The 9,323-nt window shown below is 31.2% G+C and overlaps 1 protein-coding gene across 1 annotated transcript; it reads left to right on the top strand.

The window, feature by feature from the left end:
• Window positions 1-8,009: 8,009 nt before the first annotated feature.
• On the top strand, window positions 8,010-8,760 carry LOC125873834 (uncharacterized). The gene is made up of 2 exons (XM_049554683.1): window positions 8,010-8,342; window positions 8,590-8,760. The coding sequence occupies exons 1-2, from the start codon at window positions 8,010-8,012 to the stop codon at window positions 8,758-8,760; spliced, it is 504 nt and encodes a 167-aa protein (XP_049410640.1).
• The last annotated feature ends 563 nt before the right edge of the window (window positions 8,761-9,323 follow it).

Here is a 9,323-nt window from a genome sequence, read left to right as displayed (position 1 = left end):
TAATGTTTATTGTCAGCACTACCAAAAAAAAACAAAATTTGTAAATTATTAAAATTAATTGGAATTCTAAAAATAAAAATAGAAATTTCAAACACTAAAAATAAAATTAAAAATAAAAATAAAAAATATATTTTTTAAAAAAGCTCAACGTCGTGGTCCTTTTTTTGGAAAGGTATTTTTAAAATTTGAACCATTTAACTGCACATTTTTATTTAATAATAATGAAAAAAAAATATTTTAACTGCACATTAACTTCCCACTTCTAACCTAAATTAAAGGAGTGGTTAGTGATAAAATATTCAAACAAACGGACAATTCTTCACCAATCAACGTAACTCTTTTCCAAAAATTTCATTATCCTTTTTAAAATTAGTTTATAAATAACGGAAAATTAAATAGTTTGAAATTGCAATTTAAGATTATAAAATAAAAAATAATTTGATTAAAATTTTAAAAATATGTGTAAACTTACTCAATAACCACCACAAAAGTTAAATTTTTTTAAATAAAAACTGCAAACTCAATAAAAAAAATTAAAACAAAAAAAAGGTCAACCTCTGCCCCCAACACAATATACATATACATGCATAATCTCACACATTAAAAAAGGGAAAAAGCTTTTGGAGAGAACAATTAAGAAAAATACTTGATTTCAAAAATATTAAGACACATTCGTATTTTTAGATTGCATTGTATCATTATTAAAATACATATTAACTAATTATAAATAAGTATTAACTAATTATGAATACGTGGCTGAAATAATTGTTCCATGCATAATGGAGTCTTTTAAAAACAAAACTTATATTGAATTCACAAAATTAATTTAAAACAATTTAAGTTTTATAAAATAAAAATTTTAAACCTAATAATTACTAATATGGACAACAATGAATTTGAAATACATTCAATTGTTTCTCAAAAATGTAGGCAACAATGAATATGTTAAAATGACAGTATTTATAATTAACATTAAAATAATTTTAACTGTTATTAAATTATTTTCAAACTTTTGAGAAATATTGTCTTTAACATTTATAACTGTTTTTCAAATATATCATCTCTCAACTCTTAATGAGTCTATTTTTATGGAAATGATTAATTACATTCCCATAATATATGGCTATATAATCTAAAATATAAATCATGTTTTTAATATTGTACTTAATTTTTAAACTATTCCATAACTTAATGTAATCCTTATTAGTTATAACTATCACATATTTAACTTTTATAGTGGATATACAATTTTTCAACTCAAAAATAATTTATTTTTTTTTATAATTGAAGAGTCCGTCCTCCTTTTTTATATATATAAAAAATATTTAGCTTACTTAGATAACACTTAGAGGAGTAGAAGCATAGACACTTGATCAATATGAAATGAATAAAGAGATGTCATGTATTTTTGTACACAACTTTTAAATTGAACATTAACATGAGGAATTTATTATTCAGATAAATATTTTAAAATTATTATGAATTTTTTTTGAAAATGAATAAATTATTTAGTTTACGCAAAATCTCTCCATTGAAAGAAAATAATAAATAATTTTTTTCATATATCAATTTGAGAGAGTGTACCAACATATTCTCTTAATTCTTTCATTCTTATTTATTTTTAATCATAATATATTTTTGAAACGTTTGTATAAGAAATATATAATTATAATATTTAGTTTTATCAAAAATGCTATTTGATGATCGTGCGCATGCATTTTATATGATTTGTTCCTTTAGTTATATAAAAATTTATGATATTAAGTATATTGCATGAAAAATATGATGATAATTATATTTTAATAAAATCAAAATGATGAAATATATTTGAACAATTAAATAATTTTTAGTAATCTCCGCGCAACGCGCGGGCACGTATACTAGTTTCCTAAATTATACAAAATGAATAACTTTAATATCTTTGCTAATATTGAGACACAAAGTACTCTACCCTAGCTTTTCAACAAGGGAGATGACGCATCTATATACACATAAAATAAAAGAGATGTATTTATAAAACGTGCCGAGAAGGTAGATAATAAAATTCGCGTTCAGAAAATAATAATTAAGAACGGAAAATATCGTAACAATTTTCTTTATTGATTTCAAATATGAGTGTTACAATCTCTATGAATCTGTTGATTCATCTTTTCAAATACAAATTCAAGGGCTCTTGTGTTAGATATATATAGAGCAAAATCGACGAGTTGTGTACCTTATATTTGCCACGGAGGTCATTGATTTTGTACTTTAACAGAATTGCTCCAAAGTCCCTCTTTAAATCACTAGGAAATAAAGTTTGATTCACAAACTAATGTCCATCTTCAGACAATAAAGGTTTTTTTTTCTTCTGGTTTGTGTTATCATTTTTTGTTGTGTTTTACATTGTCCTCCTTTTCTGTAAAGAAATAAATATTTTTTATCAAGAGGGGTTGTTTTTCAGTTTAATAACCCCCCCCCCCCTTCAAATAAGAGATAATTAATTTTTATTTCTTCTCAGACATTTTCTTGGGTCAGGTCGAATTAGATCGGATCGGATCGGTCCACATGGGTGGCCCACGACCCAAAATTTACATCTCCCACTTCGCACATGGTGGACAAGACCCAAGTCAATACAACATCAACTAAACACATAAATCAAACAAGAAATAGTTCGTGCAACTCATGAGCATCAAAAGCTTACCGATAGAACTTTACTAGCTCCATATAGAAATCTAATCACATGTGAAAAAAATTCACTATTAATATGAAGGTATCATTACTCACAATACCCCAGACTTATTTCACTACTTCAGTAGTTACTTATTCGATCTCTCATCCTTTTAAAGAGGTGAACTCGAGTTCATGTTCAACTTTATATACAAAATTACACTCGCGTACTACAAAAAAATGTTCAATTTATGGGGGTTATTTTGTCAATTTATGGTGGTTTAGGGATCCCACAAATTAAATTGTGGCGATTTCTAAAAACACTACAATTACCCTTGCCACGAGCATATTTGCAGGGATTTTAGTAAACCTCCACGACGCTCCCCGCAAAAATGACTTTTAAATTTGTGGAGGTTTTTTAGTATCAGTTTGTGACAGTTTAGAACCTTCACAGTACGATCTCAATATTTTAAAAATTAAATTTGTGTGAATTTAATAATAAAAATGTGGAATATGATTTACATCAAGTCTTCAAAATAATAAATAATTTTTCTAAATAACACATTTAAAGCAAATCAAATTTCATTAAACAAATTTGTATTAATAAGTTTCACAAATTCGATTATATCAAATAAAAATAATTTAAACTTTTATATAACAACTTCGACATTACAATTTTAAATCCTTTAAAATCTACATCAAAATAAATATCAAAAAATTCTATAGCATGCATTTATTTGGTGATTTAAGTTGTTGAACTTGTCATCCAATATTTTTATCCAAAGTGAAATAAGCTCAATCTCCACATCAGGCTGAAACAATGAAAAACATTATACATAATTAGATAAACATATATTGATACATATATCTCCGTGCATGATAAAAAAATTTTAAAATCAATTCATTTCAAACATAAATTCATATAAAGTTTTGATTGACAAAAAATTATAAGATTATGTATTTGATGTTCTCTCTTATACCCTAATAATAATAATGTGAATAACAACGACTTCATGATTATTCCTATGTAAGCACAAACTAAATTTATATTTTTCAAAATCATGTAAAGATGCTCATTCTATTTAACATGTTGGTTCAAATATTTCTCACTTTTGATAATTTACAAGTTAGACTTTCTTCTTTGACCTTCTTTTTTTTCATTACCAAAAAAATAATTATAACTTCTGCAATTTACCATATTGAATAAGTTATATTGAAATCGATCACAATCTAATATGCAAAATCGTCCTTTAATTTGTAACAGTCAAATTCAATCAAGAATAAAATGATAACATCATCCTTAACAAAACAAAAACAAAATTGAGGCTTACCATAAATCAATCAAAGATTGGGTATGAATTACTTTACGATGTGGTGAGAATTTAAACAAATCATGTGATATGTAAAAATATTGATACATTAAATTTAACAACTTGCAAATAAAAAATATCTATAAATTAAATAATAATATAAATTCTAAATTCTAATATGAATCATCAAACTCACCTAACAAAGAATTACCTTTATACTTAAATAATTATTTACCATTTGTAGCACTTTGCAAAGCCTACCTAAAAAAAAAGGTAATTAGCAAATTCACACACAAAAAAATGAAACAAAAAATAAAGTAAAGAAGAGTGAGAGAGACAAAGGGATAAAGGAGAGGAGAGGGAGTTATAGAAAAAGAAAAGGGTTAAGGGGAAAAGGAAATGAGATGTGTGCGTGTGTTTTACGTATGAATGGGTGGGAAGGAGGGGTAGTTATTTCATTTTGATTGGATTTGAAAGGTTTTAGGGGGAAATTAATTATATAATTAGGCTTTTAAAATATTTTGGAGGGAGAGGTATTAAAATTTGGTTGAGTTGGTTCAAAATTAAAGATAAAAGATTTTTTTATTACATAGAACAAGATTTTATTATTTAATCTTATTAATTTGTAATGACTATTGATTAAAATGTTTCACCTTAAAAAATCAACGAGTACTATAAAAGCTTAAATACAGTTAAAAACAAACAAAATAAATATAAATGCATATGACTATTTATTTGGCATTTGAGTTTTTTTTTTTTATATATATAAAAATTGATAATTATAAAATTTAAAATTATGTGTTATGATAACCAAAATCACTAAATAATACAAAGTAAAGTATTATCATATTAGATAAAATGTTGAAGTGAAATTACATCTACAAAGTAAAAAAAATATTCAAAAATTATTTTAATAGATAAAAGAAATAGAGGATCAAAAAATTACAATCAAGTTAAAATGAAGAAGGAAATGGATGTGTATATATGATGAAATTAACTTTCATTATCAAATGCATTATATTATATAATTTGAAAAAAGATAAAAATAAATAAAATAAATAAGTAATGAATTTAACAAATTTTTGGGGGTCGATAATCGCCACAAACAATATTAATTTTTTTGATTTTCTAACCTCCTTAATAAAACCACTACAAAAAGTTTTATATTGTGGGGTCAGAAGAAAATGTCACAAAATGAATTATAAGTGGGATTTCTAAAAACTCTCACAAGTTAACTGCTACAAATTAAGCATATGCAAGTTAAATTGTTCATTTAAATCATCTCCCCTTTCTACTCGAATCTATCTATTCCATATCAACTCCTTTCCTAGACATGCACTGCATTGCCGAATCACTCATGGCTATTAGTAATGTAACATCCCGCTTTAGAAAGAATTAGAAAGAAAATGTTTTTGAAAATAATCAAATTTGGAAAGTTTGACAAAGTTAAGCTAAGTATAAGTTTTGGATCAACTTCAAATGACCATAACTCCTAGATCAGGATGATTTATGTGTGCTAAAATATACCGTAGGAAACATCTTTGAATTATCTTTCCAACGCTGCTGAGTTTGCGCGATTTCGAGTTTGTATGAGGGAGATATGCTCTTTTGAAGTTGGGTTGTCTACATAAGGAAAGTCAAAACCGAATTTTAGAAGGGTATTATGGTCTTTTCATTACCCAATTAATTAAAAAAAATTGGTAATTAATTGGGGTCTAAACTGATTGGATTTAGTTTACGCTTCATAAAAATAAGTTAGTGTTTTGAGAGAAGAGAAAAGAAGAGGAGAAGAAGCAAGGAATCGTCAAGTTCTTGAAGCTAGACTTGTGGATGTTGCCAAGGGTTAATCCCTACGAGGTATGTGAGTGCTCACATAGCATTGGGTTCATTCATCCACGCGTCAATCATGATTTAATTCAGTGAAATTATGTTCTTGAAAGTATAGAAATTGATTTCTTGATGGGTTTTTGTTGAAGTTCTATTTGAGTTCTTGATTCATTGAAATTGTTGAGAAGTTGTTGATTCAAATTCACGAAATTAGATGTCATTTTGAGTAGATTCTTGAATATTTTGGTTATGTATTCGAATCTAAGTGTTCGGAGAAAGATCCAATTGAATCTAGAGGGTTTAGAGTTGAAAAACAATCAAGAAAATTTGGGAATTTTCTGGGGAGGGGTCTGGGGCGTCACGCCACTCAGCGCGCCCTACCCAGTGATCTGTAGCTTGGGCTATGCGGTAACGCACCAGCCAGTATGCCCCATCCCCAGTTTTGTAGTATTGTGTCTGGCTCCCCACGCCACTCAGAGCGCCAGGGACGCCAAGTCTCCTACCCTTTCCCACTTCTTTCCGTACAAGTTCCCTTGAAACGTACCTATGTTTTCTAGGCGATTTCCACACTCTAAGGTACATCTAAACAACATGAAATCATCCATAACATGAGATCACAAGCCTTGAATCAATAATTCAATTCAAGGAAAGTTAAGAGTCAAGTCAAGAGAAGTTCATAGAGTTTTCCACAGGTCTTTTACAAATGTTTTAACTTTGTTTTAAGACTTGAGTTTTGAGTTGAGTAAAGAGTAAGGGTTGAAGTTCATTTCTTCAAAAGAGTATATGGGGACAATGTATTCCCAAAGAGTAAAATGTTTTCACATTTAAATAAGAAAGGAAACTGAGATTTCCAAAGGAGCCTTTGAGCTAGTTTTCAGTAAAGAGTAAATGCTTTCACAATTAAGCAAAAGAGGAAACACTGATTTTCAAGAGAGACTTTGGGCTAGTATTTGAGTAATTATCTCAAACCACAGAGTTATGTTTTTAAACAAATGAGCTAGTATATTTTGGTAGTAGTATTGAGCACTGATATTGGGGAGACCTCAGATAACTCCCAGCCCCCATAAACCATGTAGCCAGTATGGGTAGAAAAGGGTCATACTTTTAGATGATTCCGTAGTTCTTTTTAGCATAGACTAGTGAATCCACTTAGTAGTCAGGTTTTATACCCTCAGCAAGGTATAGGAGTGCCCTAGCAGCGTGAGGCAAAACGTTGTATCATCACAATAGCTCTTATGTGATGGTTGTCGATTAGAGAAACTCCCATAAAAGTATTTTGTATTATTATATACACAGAGTTAGTTGTATTTTTACATACATCTAGAGTTTATATTGTATATTTGCATACATACAGAGTTACTATTGTATTTCTAAATACATAGAGTTGTTACCATGTTTTAAAGCTTTTCTTTATACTACACTTATTTATATTGCTTTCTATTGAAATGAGTTTAGTTGAGTTGAGTTGAGACCAGGTTTGTTCTTTCAGTTCTCTTTTCAAGCTTATGTCTTGTTTAAGAATTCCCCTCGCATGCTCGTACATTCAATGTATTGATGCCATTTGGCATGCATCGTTGTTATGATGAAGATATAGGTAACCAGGATCAATATCCAGTGCTTCGTTGATCCATTTGAGCATTTAAAGTCTTGTGGTGAGCCTCCTTGCTTTTCGAAGGATCCTTATTTACATTGCTTTAGTAGTTTTCAGATGTTAGGATGATCGGGGGTCTTTTCCCGACATCCCTCATAGTTTTAGAGGCTTCATAGATAGTTAGTTCATTTGTCTTTACCTTGTTATTGGCTTCTGTTTTGAGACTTGAGTTGTCATCTTGGCTAGTTGAATGTTTCTTTTAAGACATTCTAAGTTTATTTCATGAGTTCATCTTTTGAGACTATCTTCTTGTTATTTAAGTCTTCCGCTGAGTGTTAAGCCAGGCCAAGGGTTCTTTTGGAGCCAGCAATGGTTCTCGAGTGCCAGTCTCGCCCAGGGTATAGGCTCGGGGCATGACAAACTTGGTATTGGAGCACAGAGTTCAAGAGTCCTACGGATTCTATGAAGCTGTGTCTGTAGAGTCCTAGTTTTTGATGTGAAGCGCGCCACATCTATAATTAGGAGGTTGCGACATTTAAGAATGTTCTCACTTCTTTCATACTTATTTCGTGCGATAGAGTTAATCTCTATAAAGTTTCTTCTAACTCGTGCTTGCATGTATCTTTCAGATCATGCCTTCACGAAGAGTTGTCAGAGGTCATCCCGCTAAGAGGAATGTTGAGCCACAGCAACAAGGGGTACCCATTGCACCAGAAGTGCAACCACAAGGAGTGGTCACCAATGTTGAATTTCGTGAAGCTATCCGGATGTTAAGTCAAGCTGTGACCAATCAAGTTGGACAGAGGGAGAATCAACAAGAAGGAGTTGATACTTCGAGGATCCGTCAGTTCTTAAGGACGAATCCTCCAAGCTTCACTGGTTCAAGTGTCACTAATGATCTGAAATACTTTGTTGAAGAGCTTCAGATGGTTTTTGAGATTATCCATGTTGTTGATATTGAGAGGGTGGAACTAGCTGCATACCAAATGAAGGGTGTCACTAGAATCTGGTTTGATCAATGGAAGAAGAATCGAATTGAGGATGCACCACTTGTGAGTTGGTTTTGTTTTGAGGAGGCCTTCTTAGGGCGTTTCTTTCCCCGAGAACTGGGAGAGGCAAAGCTACGATAGTTCCTCACTCTTAAGGCAGGATTCTTTGAGTGTTTTTGAGTATATTCTGAAGTTCACACAACTTTCACGCTATGATCCGTAGATGGTTGTTGATATGAGAAGTAGGATGAGTTTGTTTGTTATTGGTTTGTCTCGTCTTTCTAGTAGAGAAGGCAGGGCAGCTATGCTAATAGGAGATATGGACATAGCAAGGATGATGATCCATGTGCAACAGGTTAAAGAAGAAAAGCTGAAAGATAGGGAGGAATTTTGAAATAAGAGGGCTAAGACAGGGAATTAGTTTGGGCAGCAGAAGAATAATGCCAACCGTTCATCTTTCCAACAAAAACAGAAGGGACCTGCTCCATCATCTACTACTGCACCTTCACTGAGGAACAAAGATGAATACAATAGTCAGAATTCACAGAATTTCAAAGCTAGATATGCCCATTCTCAAGGTAGTATGGCACAAGGGGGTAGTAAGCCTCTTGCATGTGCTAAGTGTGGTAGGAGCTACTCAGGGATGTGTCGTGATAGCTCCACTGGTTGCTTTAAGTGTGGCCAGAACGGTTATTTTATGAGAGAGTGTCCTAAGAACATGCAGGGAAACGGTAATGGGGGCAATAGAGCCAGTCTTCTTCAGTTGTTCCACCAGACAGATCTGCATCTAGAGGAGCTACTTCAGGGGCAGGCGGAGGAGGAAACCGTCTTTATGCTATCACAAGTCGCCAAGAGCAAGAGGATCCGCCAGATGTTGTCACTGGTATGATCCAAGTCTTTCACTTTGATGTTTATGCTTTTCTAGATGCAGGAGCGAGTTTATCAGTTGTAACTCCT

The sequence above is a fragment of the Solanum stenotomum genome, chromosome 8 (assembly GCF_019186545.1).
Source record: "Solanum stenotomum isolate F172 chromosome 8, ASM1918654v1, whole genome shotgun sequence".
Taxonomy (NCBI): domain Eukaryota; kingdom Viridiplantae; phylum Streptophyta; class Magnoliopsida; order Solanales; family Solanaceae; genus Solanum; species Solanum stenotomum.
Note: the sequence above shows the minus strand (reverse complement) of the source record. Positions and strands in the feature narration are given on the sequence as shown.

Bases quoted from the DNA above. Each gene is read 5' to 3' on its own strand.
- LOC125873834 (XM_049554683.1), top strand. From the start codon at position 8,010: ATGCCTTCACGAAGAGTTGTCAGAGGTCATCCCGCTAAGAGGAATGTT. The intron at 8,343-8,589 runs GTGGAACTAGCT...TATGATCCGTAG, and splicing joins ATGTTGTTGATATTGAGAGG to ATGGTTGTTGATATGAGAAG.